At 38.1% G+C, this 21,310-nt stretch overlaps 2 protein-coding genes across 13 annotated transcripts in view; both read left to right on the top strand.

The window, feature by feature from the left end:
* LOC145938110 (uncharacterized) overlaps nt 1–10,009 on the top strand; it is a 32,350-nt gene extending 22,341 nt beyond the window's left edge. For 5 of the 7 annotated variants that reach the window (XM_083041508.1, XM_083041507.1, XM_083041509.1 and 2 more), the window contains 12 exons: nt 53–281; nt 406–603; nt 686–889; nt 990–1,153; nt 1,304–4,099; nt 4,364–4,550; nt 5,391–6,083; nt 6,403–6,588; nt 6,828–7,337; nt 7,828–7,922; nt 8,000–8,180; nt 8,398–10,009. In XM_083041508.1, coding sequence (XP_082897634.1) covers nt 53–281; nt 406–603; nt 686–889; nt 990–1,153; nt 1,304–4,099; nt 4,364–4,550; nt 5,391–6,083; nt 6,403–6,588; nt 6,828–7,337; nt 7,828–7,922; nt 8,000–8,180; nt 8,398–8,510 — 5,556 coding nt within the window. In that variant the 3' untranslated portion in view covers nt 8,511–10,009. The remainder of the gene's footprint in view (nt 1–52; nt 282–405; nt 604–685; nt 890–989; nt 1,154–1,303; nt 4,100–4,363; nt 4,551–5,390; nt 6,084–6,402; nt 6,589–6,827; nt 7,338–7,827; nt 7,923–7,999; nt 8,181–8,397) is intronic. The other 2 variants (XM_083041514.1, XM_083041511.1) reach the window with 2 other exon arrangements.
* A 3,194-nt stretch (nt 10,010–13,203) lies between these two features.
* Nucleotides 13,204–21,310, top strand: part of Sls (sallimus) — an 85,924-nt gene continuing 77,817 nt past the window's right edge. For 4 of the 6 annotated variants that reach the window (XM_083041502.1, XM_083041504.1, XM_083041501.1 and 1 more), the window contains exons 1-14: nt 13,205–13,701; nt 16,743–16,785; nt 16,875–17,149; nt 17,275–17,489; nt 17,569–17,790; nt 18,034–18,380; nt 18,469–18,817; nt 18,879–19,117; nt 19,254–19,483; nt 19,560–19,703; nt 19,789–20,046; nt 20,168–20,311; nt 20,409–20,681; nt 20,756–21,301. In XM_083041502.1, coding sequence (XP_082897628.1) covers nt 13,563–13,701; nt 16,743–16,785; nt 16,875–17,149; nt 17,275–17,489; nt 17,569–17,790; nt 18,034–18,380; nt 18,469–18,817; nt 18,879–19,117; nt 19,254–19,483; nt 19,560–19,703; nt 19,789–20,046; nt 20,168–20,311; nt 20,409–20,681; nt 20,756–21,301 — 3,424 coding nt within the window. In that variant the 5' untranslated portion in view covers nt 13,205–13,562. Of the gene's footprint in view, nt 13,702–16,742; nt 16,786–16,874; nt 17,150–17,274; nt 17,490–17,568; nt 17,791–18,033; nt 18,381–18,468; nt 18,818–18,878; nt 19,118–19,253; nt 19,484–19,559; nt 19,704–19,788; nt 20,047–20,167; nt 20,312–20,408; nt 20,682–20,755; nt 21,302–21,310 lie in introns of all 6 variants that reach the window. The other 2 variants (XM_083041505.1, XM_083041506.1) reach the window with 2 other exon arrangements.

The raw sequence follows: 21,310 nt of genomic DNA, 5'->3' as shown, positions 1-21,310 counted from the left end.
GTGAAGTAAACATCGTGTAGCATTCATTAATTATCTCTATTATCTCTAACAGTCTCACAAAGTCGAGGAGTACGAAAAAATCATACAGGATCGACCTGGCGAGGTGCGACAAGAGAAAACCGTTCTCGTATCTGAAGAGACGGACGGCGTGAAACGTGACATCAAAACGAATCGAGTTCAGAAGCCATCCAGAAAACCGGTAGCACCTAGATTTATCTCGCCAATTACAGGGATGATTGTCGACCAAGAAGAGGATATTGTTTTCGAGGGCATCATAGATGGTGAGTACACAAGTGACACATTGCAATTGTGTAAAATTTATATTTAAAAATTGCGATTCTATTTTTATCAATACACTTATAATAATTTTCTTTATTTATTATTACTATTATCGGTTTATTTCAGGTTTTCCACAACCGACGGTTTTATGGTCAAAGAATGGTCAAGAATTGACATCAAAGGATAATGTGAAAATCAGTTACGCTCACAATCACGTAAAATTGGAACTAAAAAATGTTAATGTAAAAGATGCTGGACGTTATACTTGCACAGTGAGCAACGATGTTGGAAATGCTAGTAGTACGGCCGATCTCGTTGTTAAAAGTAAGTGATATATGCATAAATTTACCGAGGAAGATAATAATTTAACATAATGTTAAATAACTTATCCTTTATTGTTATTTAGAAACAATATTTCCCCCGGTTTTCGGCAAACGGATCAAGGCTCAAGTAGCGAAAAAGGGCGACCGTGTTATTATGGAAGTAGAAATCACCGGTATACCCGAACCTACGGTCAGTTGGTATAAAAATGATGTGCCGATCAATGAACGACCACCAGAACTGAGAATTGCTCAACAAGGAAATTGTTACACATTATTCATAGACAAAGGTATACAAAGTTGATATGTAATTGGCTTTTTATTCGTTATTCTTCTTCTATTTTATAGCTCTGTATATTTGAAATTTATTATTAAATTTGCATTATATAGTCAAAGAAGAAGACGCCGGCAAATACATGGTACGTGCGACAAACGCCGGTGGCGAAGCTCAGAGCATCGCTGATGTTGCAGTTTTCGAACCTAAGCCCGATACTATGGTCGAGGTGCATAAAACTGTCATCTACGAAAATATCCAGGATAAAAGTGGCGTCCAGGTAATTTATTATGTTTTTCATAAAGCAAATTCACAATATTTTCTATAATATAAACAAAACTGGACATAAAAATTTAATGTTCTATACTAAAGCGATTGTATTTAATCGTTAAGAAATATTTATGAAACTATAATATATGTGTGCGCTTAGTCTGAGGGGAAGAAAGAAGAAATATCATCGGGTATTTTGACATCAGCGATTCAACCGAGCTCATTATTCAAGCCAATTACGACACCGACATCGATCGCAATCGACACCGTACAAAAGATCGACGGATCGGAGATAAAGTCTAGTAAATCGGAAATGATCTCGTCTATAATCGAATCTCACGAATCCGAAACAAAAACAGAACAGAAGTTTCATATGAAACTGGAACATAAAGTTCCATCGATCGAATCCAAATCTCGAACCGAGCAAACAATCGCGATAAAGGAAGCTGATGAAAGGAAAGACGTGTTGGTGCCGTTGATAAAAACGGAAGATAAATCATCGATCGAGAATGAAAACATAGAGACGTCTACGATTGCAAAGAAAGATGCATTGAGCTTTTTCGAGTCTATTACGAAAGAAAGCGAGGCAATACCGAAAGGGCCGAAAGAAATGATTAAGCTGACAGAGGAGGGACAAGCTCAAGAAGCTAAAGTTGGAAAATTAATGCAAAATTATGAACGGGCAACGTTTCAAGAGGTAAAGAAATCGACGGAAGCAAAACCGTCAGAATTTCAAGTAACAAAAAAGACCGTTCAGGATATTTTTGCTAAATTGGAACAAGGATCATCACCTCGCGGAGTGGAAAACAAGTTATTCGAATTCCCATATGAGAGTCCTAAACCAACGGAAGTAAAAAAAATGACTGTGGAGGAAAGGATAATTTCCGACTCGTCCATCTCGCAACAGCAAACAGAAAGTTTCAAAACGATGATGAAAAGTTTGAATCTGGTGCCGGAACCACCTCCCGAGATATGTTACATGCCAAAGCCGGAGGAGGCAAAAAAAAAACGCCCTGATGTGTTTGTCAAGGCAAAGCAGCTGCAAGAGTCTTTTGACAAAACGATTTCCCCAATAGATGCTCCCATTGGAGGCGTGAAGATCTTTCCTACTACTCCGTCTACTCCAAAAATATCGGAACCCGCCAAACCTGCCGAACCTATATTCACGATACCACCACCGTTCGAACTTGAAAAGAAAGAAGCGTTCGAAGAAACATGCATAAAGAGAGAGACATATGAAAAGAAGGAAAGTAAATTTAAGGAAGAAAAGATCGAACCATCGAAATACTCATCTGTGTCCTCAACATCTATTTTGAGAAGTACTTCTCCTATCAGGCCATGGTCGTCATCGTCGGATGTGGAAACTAAATCGCATGTATCTACGGACTTGTCGGAATACAGATCTCATTCGGCCGCCTCTAGTCATCAAGAAGTTCTGAGAGCAACGTCGCCAAAACCATCCGCGGACGCACTAGCGATGGAAAAATCCTGGGCGAAAAAATACGCAGATTCGAATAGAAAATCGTGGCCACCTCAGGTCGAATCCTCTCAGAAACGCGAATGGAATATTCCCGTCGACGAATATAAGAGCTCCTCGAGAGAATTTTCGCAGAAGATCGAGGAGACACCGCAAGGTGGAATAAAAAAGATTAGCACGGAATCATCCGCCAATGTGGAGAAACGTTCGTGGTCTAGCAAAGAAGAATTTACGGAAAAGATAGTGGAAGGATCTTTGCCTACGTCAAAACTTGGTCCGATAATCTATAACGCCGAGACGATTAAAGTCGATCATACTGTGAATACTGCACAAGAGAAGGCTCTGTTCGAAAAATACATGAGTGAGTGCAATGTAGAAAAAGCGGAAAAGATACAGAAATTTGAAGAATTTAGCTCAAAACGCTTGACAGGGGACAAAGAGTTAAAAGCACCGAGTTTAGTAAAGAAGATTGAGCCAGTCGTGACATCGCGTCACGATCTTATAGAAACGGAAGTCGATTCGATCATCCTCAAACCAGGATCACCTCCGGAAGTTGGATATATTCCGCCATTCGCTGCAAAAGAGGAAACTACATTGGAGCATAAGATAGAGAAGAGGGAAGAACCACCTGCACTCCCACCGAAAGATGCGCGTATCACACCGCCGCCTCTTCCGGCCAAGAAGCCCGTCAAGGCCTCGACGCCGGTTCCGGCGAAGTTCGTCAAGAGTTCGTTTAGTCACGAGAGCGATTACGAGTCCGATTTCGAAAGTCGTCCGAAAGCGAAGTGGAGACCATACGAGAGCGACAATGAAGAGCCGCATTATCGGAGGGTCAAGGCACCTGTTTCGAAACAATCGACGAGACCGAGATCCACCGAACCCGAGCCACTTCCGCCCTCCAAGTTCGAGACCCCCGCGTTCTTTACAGGGCCGTCCAGTACACTCGTTACTGCAGAATCTTCCGAAAAGGCGATCAGAAAGACGACGTTTAAACGGCACGAAAGAGAATCCAAGCAGCAGCAGCAAAGTTCGACTCCCTTGAAACCCGGTTCTCCACCGATTTACGTGCAACCGACTATAAAGAGTACCGCCCCGAAATCTCCTTCCGCCAAGAAACCGGAATCTCCGAAGTTCAAGACGAAAGTTTTTCAACAGGAAAGCGGTTACATGGCGGACACAGACGAGCCGTTTCAGCAGAAAGCTTCATCTACGACAACCACGACGCAGAAATCTTTTGGTAAACGCGATGTCTCTTCGACGATTCACACAGAGAGCCGTACTACGTGCACGGAAAGCAGAATGAAGTCCTTCGAAAGCCACAGTTACGAAACTGATCACTTACGAAAAGAAGAGTCTTCTTTCGTTTCGTCACCTGTTTGTACACCGACGCCTCCCAAAGTTGTTCAACAACAACAACACAGCGAGAAGAGTTATTCCTCGACGACTAGCAGCGGTTTACGCAGATTCGAATCCCTGAAGGTTCGAGCTTTTCGAGATGCGTGTGTCACTTCGAATGTTGTTTCTTTTTATGCTTGCTTAGAAAATTAAAACACAATAAATAGAGCGATAAAGCGTGGTGAAATATTTTTGTAGCCGTAGATTTTAATATGTGTGCGCATTAACAATCGGAATGTGTCAATAAAAACTGTGTATGCTGTTTAATGTTTTTTGTAGCATTACGTACAGAAATTAAATCGGAAATTTACTGAAACATTTAATAAAATAATAAATAATATTTAACAGGAAACGGGACCTTCCATCGATCAGTCACACAAAAAATTGGAAGCAGTGGAAAAGATTCTGTCAATCTCTCCGAGTCCTTCGAAGTTTGTGAAGGGTGATTTCCGTGAGAGCGACTATGAAAGCGACTACGATCGCATAACACCGCCGTGTCGCTTGAGCAGCTCTACAAAATTTGTCACTGATTCAGGTACTACACTACTATTTCTTATTAAACTGAATGCTTGAGCTGGAATGTCTAGTACTGCAAAATTTTTGTACTTATAAGTTTTGTACTTGTAAGTTTTTATATTTACATTATTTTATTACATTAATTTTTTTAAAACTGTAATTTAATATATTGATTTTTATAGAGTTTATTTATATCGTGACAAAAATTATATATATATATTTCGTTATAAAATTAATAATATAGAAAAGTGAGTTTACGAGTTTACGAGTGCACGTATACATAACCGCCGTTTAATCTCAATTGTATTATTAATTTTGTGCACTTTTTAGTAGAAAGTAACTGATAGTTAATTTACAAAAACTTTTGCTTTATTTTCCAGCTAATAATGTATAGTCCTCTCAAGCAAGCTTTATATCCCAAGACACAAGTTTTTTTATCTTTTCTTATTTGCATGTTTTTCTTTCGCTTTTCTTCAATGTTTTTTTGTAAAACAATTATTGAACTTTCATCTTTCTTTTAATCATCGCATTTATTTCTGCGTAAATAAATTTGCTTCCTATTCTATTCTTGCTTTATAACCGGTTTCATCATCGTGAGGTCGACAAAATTCCCATCAGATGTCATCGATATCTAATTGATGGACGTAATAATATTTATTCAATACAATATTGAACTCGAAACTCGTCGAGTTTTGACTGCTCGGTCCTAACGAGATCTGTGAAACCGGACGCTGCTCTACTCTACTAGTTTAGTATATAAATATGCTCTTCTTAGATGTGCTATCTCTTCTCGTTACGCTCTTTTCTCAACAAATTGTCGGATTTCGTTTCGAATTTTCGGACAAACTTTTCCACATAGGAAAGCCAGCGAAGCCGAGCAAGTATCATACGGTAGCATCGACAAAGCCGAAGACAGTTCTCTTACCCGGCTCTCCGCCGGAAATCGCGTATGCGCCACCGCAACAACCGCAACAACAAACATTTTACGAGGCGCGTGCGGGCGTGCCGTTTACAAACGCGGTGGGCACGGAAACCAAGAAGACAATGAGGATGGACGAGTCAACGGAGACTGCCAGGAGAGTCGTCACTGTCGAGCAAACGAGCCGCGTCATCAAGTTCGGCGACACCTCGCCGGTCCAAAAACAGCAACCCCATTATCGCGTGCCCGTACCGAAAAAATTTGTCCAAGGACAATTTCGCGAGTCCGATTACGAGAGCGACGTAGATTCGGGCAGAATTCGACCAAAGTGGACCCCGGCTGACAGCGACACGGAGGAGCTGTATTACCGAAGGGTTCAACCTCCCGCGGCAAAGAGCCCAAGATCATCAAGCACTCCAGTTAGGCAGACACACGTCGTGTCGCCGATGGAGTTTGACACTGGTCCTCCAACAACATCGTTGATCCGCAGAGAGGACATAGACGGAACCATCGGCCATCAGAGATACCAGCAGCAACGAACAGCTTCCGGAAAGAGCGACAGCATTCTGCAGCCCGGTTCGCCACCCGAATACGGATTTATTTCGAGGAGCGACGTGAAAGAAGCTGCGGATCGTAAGAAAAATAATAATATGTCACGTAATGCTTTCAGATAAACAATCGTAGAAGCGCAGATGGTAGAAAGTATATTTTTGATTCTCGACAATAGTGGATAATTACACATAAATTCTCACAATTATTACTTTACATTTTTATTTGGCTTTAATTACTCTTTATTTGGCCGATTTTTAGTTCTCTTTCTTTTTGTAATATCTTCTTTTTACATGTTATGTTACTTTTTATTCTATCAGATTTACAATTTCTCTTTTTATATATGCGAAAAGTGGGTAAATCTTATCCTTTCCCGTAATGCAAAGCTCTAAAACGTTCGCAGACATCGCGTCACGTCATATGAGTGATATGACGAGCAGCTTCAAATCGAAAACCGAGAAATTCGTAAGTGATATCCAGTCGGACTTGAGGCAGAGCAAACCGATTTTGAAGCATCCTGTCGACTCAAGGACGACGGATAGGGACGAGCCGAGAACTTATAGAGAAGAGTCGCGAGTCTCCGAACATGGTAATATAACAATATTACCTTATTTTTATTTAAAAAGCAGATGTATATAATTTTTTAAAATTGCGTTTACGTTATATGCAGTTGATGTAAAATTATAACATACACACACAAATACATAATTTTGAAACATAGCAAAACATTCCATTTGCGATCTAATTGCGCGCATATTGCATGAATAAGTTTATAAATATATTATATTTGAGGTAATATAAGCATTTAATGCTTATTCGCGCAAACAGGAACAAAACAAATCGATCCGGACACTGGACTCATATATTTCAAGTATGACTTTGGTTATGAATTCGGTATCATTTTGCCCGGCGAGGGTAAGAAGACGGTTCAAAGTAGTCAGAAGAGCATTCAAGGACAGAGACGCGCCAGCGACATAGAAGTACCTATAGTCCACGAATTTACCGAAAAGAAATCGAATGGTTTCGCGAAGAAGGGCACCTTCTCGAATCGCCAGAGCAAGCCAGGAAATCAATTCGGTAGCTCGAAGACTGTCAAGTGGGAGCCGACGTCGGAAAGCGAGTTTTCCGAAGCAGAAGACACGAAGCATCTCAGTAAAAAGCAATCGGGGATGGAAAGCTCGATGATGGCTCCTCCAAGTCTCATCATACCTAGCTCCGTGTCACCGTCAAAATGGGATCGCATTACGCCTAGCCCGGTTTCTCTTAGTCCAAGTTTGCCGAGTCTATCTCCAAGACATAGTAGCGCTACTGGACCACCTAGCAATGTGGATTCTGCAGGTATAAGCCTGCTATCGCGAAAATATGTATTGTTGCCTTTATTAATTGTTTCCAGCACTTTTCATCTCGCTTCGATCGTTCGTTTCTTTCTCTATCTATTGAGAATTTCTCTCGCTGATGCTGGATTGCGATAACTTCTATCATAATTTTCAACGAAACTCTTATGCTCTTGCTTTTCTGATTGCACTCGGATTCTTCTCGAGATTCCCTTACATTTACTGTATCGCAAAATGCAATTTAGGAAATGTGATAGTTGCACGTACGAAGAGATGGAGACTTATTTAACATCGATTACAAGCCAGACGCTTATTTCCGTGCATGTTAATCAATCATGTTTTTAGTCTCTAACAATTGGCTACTCGTATTCTGTACGAATTCTGGATTCTATACAAATCACATTGCTCTAAATCGCTAAATAAATAATTGTCATATATTGTTTGTTACTGTTGTATAATATTTTTTTCATTAAATTTTTCATCAAACATCGTAGGTTCACCGTGGCCGACCAGCAACGGCGTATCGACCAAAGAAGTAATTCAGCCTTACCTCGACATATTACCGAAAAAGGCTCCTATATTCATCACGGTAATATTAACAGCTTTTTGCTAATTATAAATAATTTTTTGATTAACATTGAAAAAGAACTTATAATTTTATTGTAGCCACTGAAGGATATCGCGGTAGTGAGTGGACAATCAGCTAGATTTGAGTGTATCGTTCAGGCTGAACCGCAGCCTAATATTCTTTGGTCAAAGGATTGTAGAATCGTTGAAAATTCTGCGAGCCATGACATCCAATATAGAAATGGCGTTTGCCGTCTTACCGTAATAAGAGCTTCTCCCGGTACGATATAAGAGTGATTATATTTCGTGATTATATTACTTATCTTTCTTTCATAATTTTTTAATAGCCATTAAAGTCAATTTATTGATTTTTATTGAAATAAAATTGTTATATGAATATAGAAATAAAAGAAAAACATTATATAAATAAAAATTATATATTTTTATAAGATAATTATGCTATATATAATTTTATATATATATTTTGTTTCACATAGAGGATGCTGGAACTTATGCGTGCACGGCAACAAACAGTCTAGGTTCCACCATAACTTCTGCCCATTTAGAGGTGCCAGGTAATAGACGATCTATGTATGCCCTTATTTCGTAAAGATTAGGAAAGATCCGCGCGAAATCGAACGGGATAAACGCAAAGGTGGTGGAAAAATCAGTTCTTAACTTCAGTCTGTGTTGATTTCGGATTTGTGCATTGTACTATATTTAATTATTATCTATCCAGTTCGCAGGTTAATATATATATATGGTGAAGGAAATAACGCTATACAATGCTCGGGATATTTCCTTTATGCGAAAAAAAATCCTTCACACTCTCGAATATAAGCGAATATTATAATTCAAAGCGCTTTTTCTAGCTTGCTTCTTCTTGGAGATGGACAATGATTTATTGCGATACAAAAAAATACGAATAAGTGGTGTTATAGAATACACAGGACAGAAAAGCAACCTAGCTTTGTCTCAATGCGCATAATTGTTTCGTTTTTATATAGTTGTATATACGTACAAACTAATGTTATGACTTATGACAGAAACTAGTCAATTAAACTGAAGCGAATCAATAATAAATAAATCAAAATGAGAAAAAATAAAAATTATGAAGCTAAGAAAAAATGTTTCATTGAACAATATCATGCCATTGGACAAGTTAAGTAAAGCTTTTGATTCCTCGCATATCTGTATATCTACATTTGTTTCTTGTTTATGTCTTACTTCTGTTATCTCTACTCTTTCCTTTAATTAAAACATTATATTTTCGATTTTTCTTTTTAAACATACATTGATTGTTTCTTGCCAGCGTTGTTACAGACTAGAATCACGATACTCCTTTTTCCAAGTTAGCTTTGTCGAAACTAGTAATTGAAAATAAAACGTTTGATAAATTAGAAGATAAAAAAAGAAGTTTATTTTAATTCAAAGATTAATATTTTAAATCACTCTCTACTTATATGCATCGTGATATACATATATATTCTGTTGAAACTAGTCAAACTATTTAAAAACAAAATAATAAGAATATATTGTTTATTTATAAGAGAGCACTAAATATATATAAATGATAAATATGTAATAGGAGTATCCGATCATCCTAAACGGCTTCTTACTTTATAGTTTTACACATTTCCATATTAATTGTCTGTGCTTAAAACACGAGAAGTTAATGTTCTACAGCTAGATGAAATATGGGAATTTATTATGGGGCATATACGGCTATATTCTAAATCAATATATTGTTAACTCCTTGCGTCGATAAATAATTGACAGCAAATATATAATTCATATTATAATTGCATTTAGGAGTACAATCGACAATAGTCACAAAAAATAGTATTTATTGAAGAATATAAAAGTGTAACATTCTATAAATTAATTAAGTCGTCAGCGATTAATCGTCAATAATTTAATCGATAGTCGAAGACACTTTCAAAATAAGACATTTTAACATTTCGCATTTCGCATTTCGCAAGGAGTTAACTCTGTTACTTATTAATACTACTGTTCATACACATGGTGACATGGGTACTTATATACTATGTAAATAAAAAAGAAGTCTGCTTTCTCTACAATATAAACTTGGCTATGGTTTATGGGTAATGAATTATTTCATATTTTTGCCTATGTTCCATCTTCCTTTTCTGTTCTGTCTTCGTAACTGTTTCCTTTTTAACATTTCGTAAAACATTGTGATGTGGCAGCATTATTGGTGAACGGAAATTTAAAAGCGTCTAATGATTTATATTAATTGTAAAAATTATGAAAATATTTTTTAATTATTTTTTTATTGAAGAAAATTCTCTTTCATATGTCAATAGCATTATAGCTAATCTCTCATGTCTTTTAATTATACAAGTACATCTGATAATACTAGTTGTCGCGCGACTTGCGTGTTTGCACATCACACACGCCATGTTGTCGCGCGATTGCCTATCATAAATAATTCGAACATGAACTTATAGTTCCTTAAAACTGAAAACGTCGAAGATCATGAATTTCTTTTAAAAAAATTGATTTTCTGGCGAGATCTACCGCTAAAATTCGTCCTATTCTGAAACATTTTGTATTTATATATACATGCAGGTAACATGCAAGAACGTGCATATACATATATGTAATATGTATATACAGGAACAATTTTATAAGATCATAAAAAAAACTGCATATATACGTTCTTGAAAAAAAATTTTATAATTTTCTTTTTTTTTATTGTACTGTTCTTTAATTTACCTAATTTAAACTCTACATATATTGCCAATTGTAATTTTTTTAGATAGTATTTTTGTAATTTGAAACATCTTCATCGTTCAAAGTTAAACATTATTTTTTCATTAAAACCAGAGAACTACTAAAACTTTACATCATTTCCAACACATAAACGATTGAGTTTCGTATATTGTGAGAATTTTTTAGAAATTATAAAACTTGATTCATCTCTTGCATGAAAAACGGATGATCTGGTATGAAAATAGATGGTAAAATAATCTCGAGGAATGTGGAGGAAAATGTGAGTCGATGATCCAAAAATATACGGAAGAAAAACAAGCGATCTTATATATGTTGGGAGAGAAAAAGAGAACGCTAATCTATTTTTCTTTATGATTCGGTTACGTAACTGTATAACGATAATCGTTATATTTTTCCAAGTAGTATCGCTACTTTTACAGGCGCAACGTCATCAATATACGGCGTTTATCGTGATCCAAAGGAAAGCATAATCGAACGATTTCCGCAGGATACACCAAAATATGTAGCTTTAAAAGATTTATTCCTGTCGCAAGATAAAGACGTAACGTCCACTACAAATTGTGAACAACCGTACGAGTCTTTTTATGATTTCGGATTCACTGCAGATTACAGGTAGTTGCATCGATCACTTAATATAATCTGTTAAATTCAATACCATTCATTATCAAACTATCGTTAAATTATGTAACAGTTTCATAGAAGGAAACAATCGCGAGAATGTGACGAGAGATTTCAATACAATAAAGGGGAGAAATTACATTGGGCATGAATTAGATATCATCTGTACGAAGGACAAACTTGACATCGATGATTTACGTTTGGATATCAAGCTGCCTTTGTATAATCGTGATGGAGAGCACAATGTGGAAAATGGTAAGTACTTGAATCGCGTCGGCTTTTAATGACAATTTCGTTGACTATGCTCGATCAAAATAGAGTATAACAAGTCTATGAAGTAAATAAAGATCGCACTGCTTTTAACGATCCCGAAATATTCGTCGGTACTTGAATCATAGAGTAGCGTAAAGACTTCTCGTCATCGCGACCGAGATTATTTCACAGAATCTCAAAATAGATGCGTCGCTATGCGGCATCTTGGACGAAACGTGGTGATTCACGCGTGACCCACCTTCTTGATGTGATGATCGTACTGAACGGATGTTTCTGGCGCGAAGGTACTTCCTTCGTTGCACGCATCGTGACCGTTAACATTCGCTTTTTACCGATACTGACGATACAGAAAGCTGATGTAGATTAATTGCGATGCGAGGTATATATTACATGAAAAGATGAGTATCGTTAAGATGGGTATGAGTTGCTCGAGTGCACCGGACAGTAAATTTAGTTATCGGTGCGCGTTTCGCTCCGATTCGTCAAAACGTTAATTGGTTAGGCAGGATCATTTCTATTGCTTATGCTTATACGAGAGACTAGGATTATTTGGAAAGAAAGAGAGAATAATATCTCTTTTTAAAAAAATCTACTAAACTGTACATTTACGAAAAATAGATCTCGATCAAATTTTGGTAGTAAAAGATGCTCCTTATATTGTTTCTCGAGCGGTGTTAAAAGTGTCTTAAAAACGCTAGTCGTTATTTACGTATTACGAGACAATCCCCCGCGTTGTTAGGCTCACTGATAGGCGTGCATACGCATTTAGATTGTGATTCCTAGTGGCTGGGTGATGCATTCTCAGAGTCGCGATCAAGGGTTGCTCGCGCGGCTAAACTTGGTCGAGCCTACGCAAAAATAAGGAAAATATATATCTTCTATTATCAAATTTTACATGAAAAAAAGAGACTGAACAGATTGATTATAAGACTAAAAAGAGAGAGAGAGAGAGAGAGAAGGAGAGTCGGGAGAAAGAGAGAGAAAAGAAGGGAAAATCGTAGGCCAACGCATACATTGTTAAAAAAATCTGAATATTTATAGATAAAGATTCGACAAAGACAAGAAGCGATAAAGACACGCGAAGAGAGAGAAAAGAGAGGAGCAAGGAAAGAAATGCACATATGAGTGCGCATTCAGACTTAAGAAGTGCTCGGGCTTCACGGAGAGGAACGACGAAAGAGAGATGTAAGCACGGAGGGGGCAATAATGTGCAGATGCGTGGGCGGCTGTCAGTGAGCGCGAGAACGCTGCGTGAGACTTTTACCGCTCCTCTCCAATCGGCGATGTACAAACGGATTCTTTATAAAATGCATCTATAGCGCGAGCTAACGTTTGGATCTTATATTTAATATTTCGTTAGGGCGAGCCAATCGTCATCGCAAAAATGTCGCCATTTCTGCAATAAAAATATATCTGTCATGTGTCTCTTGTCACATATTCCTATGACATATTGCATATTGGTACTCCTTTACTCATTTGTATTCTTAAACATTATGATGCATAAAAATTGTTGAAATCTTTTGCAATATGTCAAGCTAACTCTAGCTCATATGCTATATTTCTCTTGTTCCTCCTCGACAGAATCCTCGGACGTCCCCACCCTAAACCATGTAACACCCTCCCCATCTCCTTGCGCTTTAGCCAAGCGTCAACTCGTAACCCGTTCAATTCGCATTCGACCGACGTCTTGGTTTAAAGAATCACGGGGACAAGACTTTTGACGATGACTTGATTTCTGCCGACTGATTGAACTGAGCCGCGGCTACCAGCAGAACACTGCGCGCATTGCGGAGCAAAACGGGGATAAGTGCGAGTGATTTGCTCCAACCCGTTGTTGTGCGTCGAGAGTTTGTTCGTTTAAATCTCGACGAGTGACAAAACGCGACGTTTTGAAAAAAAGAGAGAAATATACATTAAACAAAAAGATTTTCCAAGAGTATCTAGTTAGCAGTTCATCAAACCACGATTCTGCCGTTCGAACGACTCTTAACTTTATCGAATTTCTCGATCCAAGATGAAGCGACAACAGTCTCAAGAACAGCAAAAGCTGCAACAGCAACAACAAATTATCCAGCAGGAACAACAACAGCAATACATGCAGCAACGGACGGAAAGACAAATCACGCGGCAACAGATCACCAGTCAGCAGAGAGGTCAGTTGCAATAACGTGTGAAAAATTCAGAGATCGTACTCTCGAACAATCTGTCGAACAAGAAGTGCTCGAGAAAGAAACACGTTATAAAAGATGCCACATGAATTTATTTATATTAAATTACGTTTTATATCGCAATTTTTAGACTCGCAAAAATTCTCATTCGCAGATTAGCTGCATATATTTTCGCGATTAATTTTGTTTAAATTTTTTTATCGAGAAATAAACGATGAAATTTTGATATACATGTTCTGGCGAATATCCCATCAACGTATACTCTCGTATTCTATTTCCGAGCAAGGAGCACCGTCCGTGCGAGAGCTCTAAAGATAGTTCTCCGCGCACTTCGACGTGTGACCGTCTCATAAAATTCTTTCACGCACCCCCGAAGAAGGGTGACGTTGCATTACGCGACCTCCATCAAGAGAAAACATATGTCTTGAGAGCACAATTCCTACAATTTTCTTCCATTAACAAAATTCATTTCGGAGTAACCCTCTAATTCTAATGAATGAAAAATATTTCGTTATTATTTCGAAGGCAATCAAAAGGAGCAGAGCTTCTATATTTAGCCTGATATAACCAAGGTTAATCTTGTTATATTTCAAACATATAATATATGCTTAATTATTGAAAAGAAATAATATAAATAATATAAAATTTATAATTTTATTTTTATATATTTATAATTTTTATATCGATATCTGTTAAAATTTATTAATATAAAAATTCTATTAATCAAAAATTATTTTGGAATTAAGAATCACAGATAGTATTATATTAATGAATGCAATGTATTGGAAAATCTCCAAAGGTAATTGTAAAATTTTATTCAAAGACACATTTATTATGATCTTGTTTGCGTTTGTTTAATTCATTGCAAGATAGGCGCAATGCCAAATTTTCGAAAGAGATCAAGATAAAAAGACCATTCAATTGCTTGATCATTATGTGCTTGTTATGTGATAAAAAAGAAAGGGAATCAAGAATTATATCCATCTAATAATGTTCTTTTTACATGCTTATTTTCTCGATATTTATCCAATTTATTAACGGCTTCAACCTTTTGCAATAAATAGAATATAAATGACATAGAAAATTTCACATAGAAAATTTCAATTCTGGAGATTTCTTACAGAAATCTAAACAACTACGTTTTTGTGCATATTCCATTTTACGAATGAATTTTTTAATATATACAAGATAGCGATTACAAATTTAGATCTCCATTATCGAAGGTGGAATACATTTGCCAACTGCGTTATACGTTAAAGAATAGAGAAAATGGATGCGTTGATGTTGTTGGCTGCCAAATGACATAAATGCTGACAAATTTATGAATCTTGCTTGCATCGATGTGCATCGAAACGTATAGGGTTATATTTCAACGTGCGTAAAACTAAAAGACAATGAAGTACAGTAAGCGACTCCGTTACGCTAGTAGCGTTAAACTACCTTTCTTCATTTACAAAGAAAGATTAAATATATTTACGTGTAGGAAAACTTCATTAAAAAAATATTTGCACAAGTGATACTGCTACGTGATACAAATATATTGCTTCGCACTTTGATCAATGAAAACAAATTATGTATTTATGAATTTAAAAAAATTATGAATTAAATTGACTAAATATCGTATGATGATCTCTTCTCGCATCTGTTCATTTAATTATGCAAAAGATTCTGCAAAAATCGGTTAATTTTTCTATAATATTCGCCAGTTTTGTGAAACTTGGACACTTCATCCAGAACAGCTGATCGCGTGTCAGCGTCATCAGTTCGAACTGTGACGAATAACAAAACTGACAATCCATCAAAAAGAAAATGGGGAACGAAGGAGAGGAGTAAAAAAAACTAATAAGAAGAGGAAGAGAGAGGAAATAGTTGTTTCAAGTTCGAAATTTCGATACACAGATGATATATAAAATAACATATTAACGCTCGCGCGAAATATATGCAGACGTGCGAGATGAAGAAGAGGAGAGAGGGAGAGCATTAGATTCGGATTTTATTTTGGTCAGTGACTGCGTTTGCGTAACGGGAAACGAGATTGGTCCGGGTACATGCGTTGCGACGCGGCGCGTCGCGGCGCTCGGCGTCGAGCAAAGATAGTTGTGCCTAAAATGGCTCACGGTAACGTGATCCCCATCCGAATGCAAAAATACGATCTTGTGTTCGTAGCGTTAGAGTGTGCGTTACCTGACGTCTCACCCCCTTCGCGGCCCCTTCGCAGCTTCCGCGGATCGCGGAGCGAATGATGCGTAGCTGCGCACATAGCAAAGAACGATGAATTTTAATTATAAAGCTATTAATTCATTAGCCTAATAAATTAATTAAATTTAAACGTCAGTTAAGAAGATTCTACACACATATACATGTGTAATTAAATTTTGTTTCAGAGATGATCTCTGCAAATGGTTTGTAGAGGTGTAAATTATTTAGAGTAAAATATTTAATGTAATTATTAAAATTTATTTTTTATTATACATTTTTATTATATCATGAATTTAATTTTGTTTTTATATTTTTTTGTTATTCAAAAAAATTATTATTTAACTGTTGATTATCTTTTAAAATTCGCTCATTTATTAAGCGAAACTGTGTACACTTTATTAAATGATACTGTCGTATTTAAATCGTTTTACATATTAGCATTTTATGCGTATACACACACACATCTTCGTTCTTCGTGTGTAATTGTTCTGTCGTACTTTCCAATTAGGGTGGAACGAATCGAGGAAACGAACCGTTGACGCCGTTTTTTTTCCTGTCGCCGTTACGCGCGATGACGATGCCGAACTTTTTCATTAAGTTATGTCTACATCAGGACGCACCGTAAATTTAAACCAATTTATTCATTAGCTCGAAAACGGACCATTACGAAAATACACTAAAGAGTCTATAGTACTGCGATCTAAAAAAAAATTGAATCACAAATACACACGCAATTTTGCACAAATTTATTTTAATTATTATTTCAATGTTTAATAGAATTCGTATTATTTATTTAAAATTGAATTAATTTTTATTTTTTTTCGTAGTTCAAGGGGAGATCGTAATGCAAACGACGCCAACGGTACCAGTGTAAGTCTCGCGATATACTTTGTACTTTGCGATTATAGTATTCTCAGAAGAAATATAATTGTTATTTTAATGTAATCTCTTTAATATAGATTTACCGGCAAACCTGGTGATCCATCACCGCCGATTTTTGAACGAATCTTTAAAAATGCGAGATTCGCGCAGGGCGGCAACGCAATCTTTGAAGGTTGCGTCCGAGGAAATCCAAAACCAACAGTTTCTTGGACGCATAAAGGAATACTGTTGCTAGAATCACGAAAGATTCGAATGTCCTATGACGAATATACTGGAATTGTCACACTTCAAATTAATCAGATTGGTCCAGGGGACGAGGGCGAGTACACGTGTAGTGCAAAGAATCAATATGGTGAGGGTTTCTTCTGCTAGAAAATTAAATTTTAAGTTATATATTTTTCTCCCTTTTTCTCTCTGAGCATTTTGATAGAATAAACCAAGATTAAAATAAAACTTATCGTTTTCTTCATTCTTTAGGCGAAGCGATTTGCTCAGTTTACATACAACCAGAAGGATTTGGTCCTCCAGCGCAACAGCTGACGGATAGTTATAAGAAGGAATTTACGCAAAGCATTCAGTCGAGCGAACAAAAATTGCAGACCGGCAGTCAGGTCTTCCAACAACGTTATCAACAAACGATAGATAAACGAAATTACATCAATGGCACAACTACGAGCATCGAAGATTTTAAGGTATTATAATTTGATGCACGTTACTATGAATGGGATAATGACGAATTAAAATAACTCTTCGTATTTCTCGAATGTGCAGGTTGATACCTTCGAATACAGATTATTGCGCGAATCGGAGTTTCGCGAATCGATCACTCGCCGTTTCGTGAGTGAATCCGATTCGCAAATTTCTACAACAGTCGATCGTACCTTAGGACCGATTGCCCCTCCGCAAATCACTCAGAAACCGAGAAACTCGAAACTCGTCGAAGGAACGGATGCCGTCTTCACCGCAAAAATAACTGGCAATCCTAAACCAAGAGTGAGTTTAAGTCGTATCGAAAGAGCGCGTATTACATTTAATTTCACATTTATTACAATTGAATTTTATAATTATTTCTATCTCCGGTATCTATTTTATAAACAAAATATATATATTTTTTATTCCATTATATATAATATCTAGTCTCTCGAAAGTGAAGGAAAGCGTTTCTATAAATAGAACATCTAATTGTGTATGAATTATTAATTAATGTAACGTTAAATCACGCTCACGTTGCCGCAGTTAACATGGTTCAAGAACGGACAGAGAATCCGAGATACCCAACGCGTGGAGACGAGTTATTCGAATCAGCAGGCTACCTTACGAATCCGAGGCGCCCTGTCGGAAGACAGCGGTCATTATACATTATTGTCCGAAAATCCTCAAGGCTGCACCGTTAGCTCCGCTTACCTCGCAATTGAGTCCAGCGATCAAGTAGATCAAGTTCCGTATCAAGCGCACCAAAGGGAATTCATTAAGACTCAACAAACGGAATCGACCACCGAGTCTACTGACTCTGGCAAGGTTCTGCCGCCGAATTTTGTTCGCACCATCACGGACAGAGAAGCTACCGAAGGCAAAATGACGCGGTATGTTTCGGCGTTTTATCTTTTTATTTATTTATTTTTTTTTTAGTTAAATATAGTCTTCGATGAATTCGAGATATTTTATTTTCAGATTTGACTGTCGCGTAACTGGTCGTCCGTATCCCGAAGTTACTTGGTATATTAATGGTCAACAAGTTGCCAATGATATGACTCATAAAATCCTCGTAAACGAATCCGGTAACAATTCATTGATGATTACAAATGTGAGTCGTGCCGACGCCGGCATAGTAACATGCGTTGCTAGGAATAAAGCTGGCGAAACCTCTTGTCAGTGCAATTTGAGCGTTATAGAGAAGGAACAAGTGATCGCGCCGAAATTTGTAGAACGTTTTGTCACAACGAGCGTGAAGGAAGGAGAACCCGTTATCTTTATGGCACGCGCAGTTGGCACGCCGATTCCACGTATCACGTGGCAAAAGGTAATATTTTCTATCTGTTGTATCAATCAGAAATTTCTCTGACACCGACGACTTTTGACAGGACGGTGTACCGATAACGCTTGGCCCCGAAATACGTATATCGAGCGACGGTAGCGGAGCTTCGACCTTGGATATTCCATGTGCCAAATTCTCAGATGCAGCCTGGTATCAGTGCACCGCTCAAAATGTAGCCGGTTCCACCGCGACACGAGCGCGGCTCTTCGTCGAGACCCCAAAAGAAACGGCCCCGGAACCAAGACGCCTGAACTTACCCCGACCAACGAAAGTCATCGAACCAGAGTGAGAGACTTTTCGAGTGTTCGCCAAAAATTAACGGATTAATCGATATTTTTCATTTTTTTCTTCTTCAAATTCTCTCATTTTCTTTAGCGATTCGTTTATGATAAAATAAAATGACATGAATAAATATTTGTAGACCAGCGCCTGGCCCCGAAGTGATTTATTTAAGACACGTGGAGCGTGCTAAGCCTTACTTGCCGCCTTCTGAAGAAGATAAGATTTATCCGCCGCCACGTTTCATTATACCGTTAAGAGACGTTCATCAAATCGAAGGTGGACGAATTCACTTCGAGGCCAGAATCGAACCGGTGGGCGATCCTACGATGAGGGTGGAGTGGTATGTTAATGGCAGAGCACTTGACGCAAGTAAGTAACACTTGTATCATCGATTACTGGATCAGACTCTCGAATCAATCTAATTTGTATTGGCGCGGATTTGCAGGTTCCCGGGCGACTTCCATCTTCCGTTTCGGTTTTATCTCACTCGATCTCATTAGCATCGTTCTTCAAGATAGCGGCGAGTACTTGTGCCGTGTTGTAAGCTCTACCGGAATCGCCGAATCTCGAGCCACCCTCAGCGTAACCCGTAAATATAAAAATAATTTTACGGATTTCTTTCATTTGTGATTTGTAATTTGCAATATAAGTCAAATTAATTTCTTGTGTGTTAGCACGCGCCACGATTGAGCAGGCGAGCCAATACCCCGACAGTCTCCAGTACATCCAGCAACTCGAGGATTATAGCAAGTACCAAAGGCAGGAGAGCGTGGAGGAGACCTCTTCACAGCGGCCGGTTTTCATCCGCCCGCTCCAGGATCTTGGTGAGCTACAGGAAGGTCGTAACGCCCATTTCGAGGCGCAATTGACGCCTGTTAGCGATCCCACCATGAAAGTGGAGTGGTACAAGGATGGAAACCCAATCACAGCCAGTGAGTATCGGCATCCGGAGAAGCACGATTAATGGACCTATCAAAAATAAAATTGAATACAAAAATATTATAATATCAGAATTTATATTATAAAAATATTAACATTATAATCGCTTTTTAGGCTCGAGAATCACTAGCATCTTCAACTTCGGTTACGTCTCACTCAATATAATGCACCTACGGGCTGAAGATGCGGGTTCTTATACTGTCAGAGCTGTGAACCGTTTGGGAGAGGCCATCAGCTCCGCGACTCTCCGTGTCTTCGGTGAGTTTTAATTCTGTGACAATTATTTTTAAGCAATATTTTTTTCATTATTCTCTCTCTGATGTTAAAATTAATTAATTTTAAAATTATTGCGTAGCGCGAACGAGCGTAACGACAGACTTGGGTATCCCCGAGCAACTGAGATACATCGAGGCTGCCGAGGAATTGGAAGCCTATCAACAAGCAATGCACCAGAAGTACGTGCAGGAGCAGCCTGAACCGAGCAGCCCACCGGAATTTAAATCGCCTATTAAAGACCAGAGCGGCATACGAGAAGGCGGATTTGCTCATTTTGAAGCGCGCCTCGAACCAGTCGGCGACGCCGATCTTCGTGTCGAGTGGCTTAAGGATGGACGACCTGTAGAAGCTAGTAAGTAACGTACTTCGATTCGCGTAAAAGTATGTCATTGAAACTGTATATTCATGAAACATTCTTGAAATTAGGTTCACGAATTACAACCTTCTTCAATTTCGGTTACGTGGCATTGACCATTAAATATGTAACGATACACGATGTCGGCGTATACACTTGCCGAGCTTACAACAGAGCTGGCGAGGCTCATACTACCGCTCAATTAAGCGTAATTAGTAAGAATGATGTTATTTACGATAGTCAGCATCCTACCGGTCTTCAAAAAATTCAATCTCTCGAAGATTCGAGCAGATACTCGCGACAAATTCAAGAGGAAACGCAGATTACGCAGGCACCACGATTCCTAGGCAATCTTAAAGGCACTAATAAGATTGTAGAGGGTCAACGAGCGCACTTTGAGGCGCGTGTAGAACCTCAAAGCGATCTAAGCATGACGATTGAGTGGTATCACAACGGCAAATCTATCACTGCCGCTAATAGAATCCAGACTTATCACGATTTCGGATACGTCGCCATTGATGTCCTTCAAGTTCGTCCTGAAGACGCTGGCACGTATACCGTTGTGGCTAGAAACTCTCGCGGAGAAGCTCGTTTGTCCGCCACCATGACTGTAGAAAGTAAGATAC

This window comes from Prenolepis imparis, unplaced genomic scaffold, assembly GCF_030444845.1.
Source record: "Prenolepis imparis isolate NDT839.2.m4 unplaced genomic scaffold, iyPreImpa1.0 SCAF_7, whole genome shotgun sequence".
Lineage (NCBI taxonomy): Eukaryota > Metazoa > Arthropoda > Insecta > Hymenoptera > Formicidae > Prenolepis > Prenolepis imparis.
Note: the sequence above shows the minus strand (reverse complement) of the source record. Positions and strands in the feature narration are given on the sequence as shown.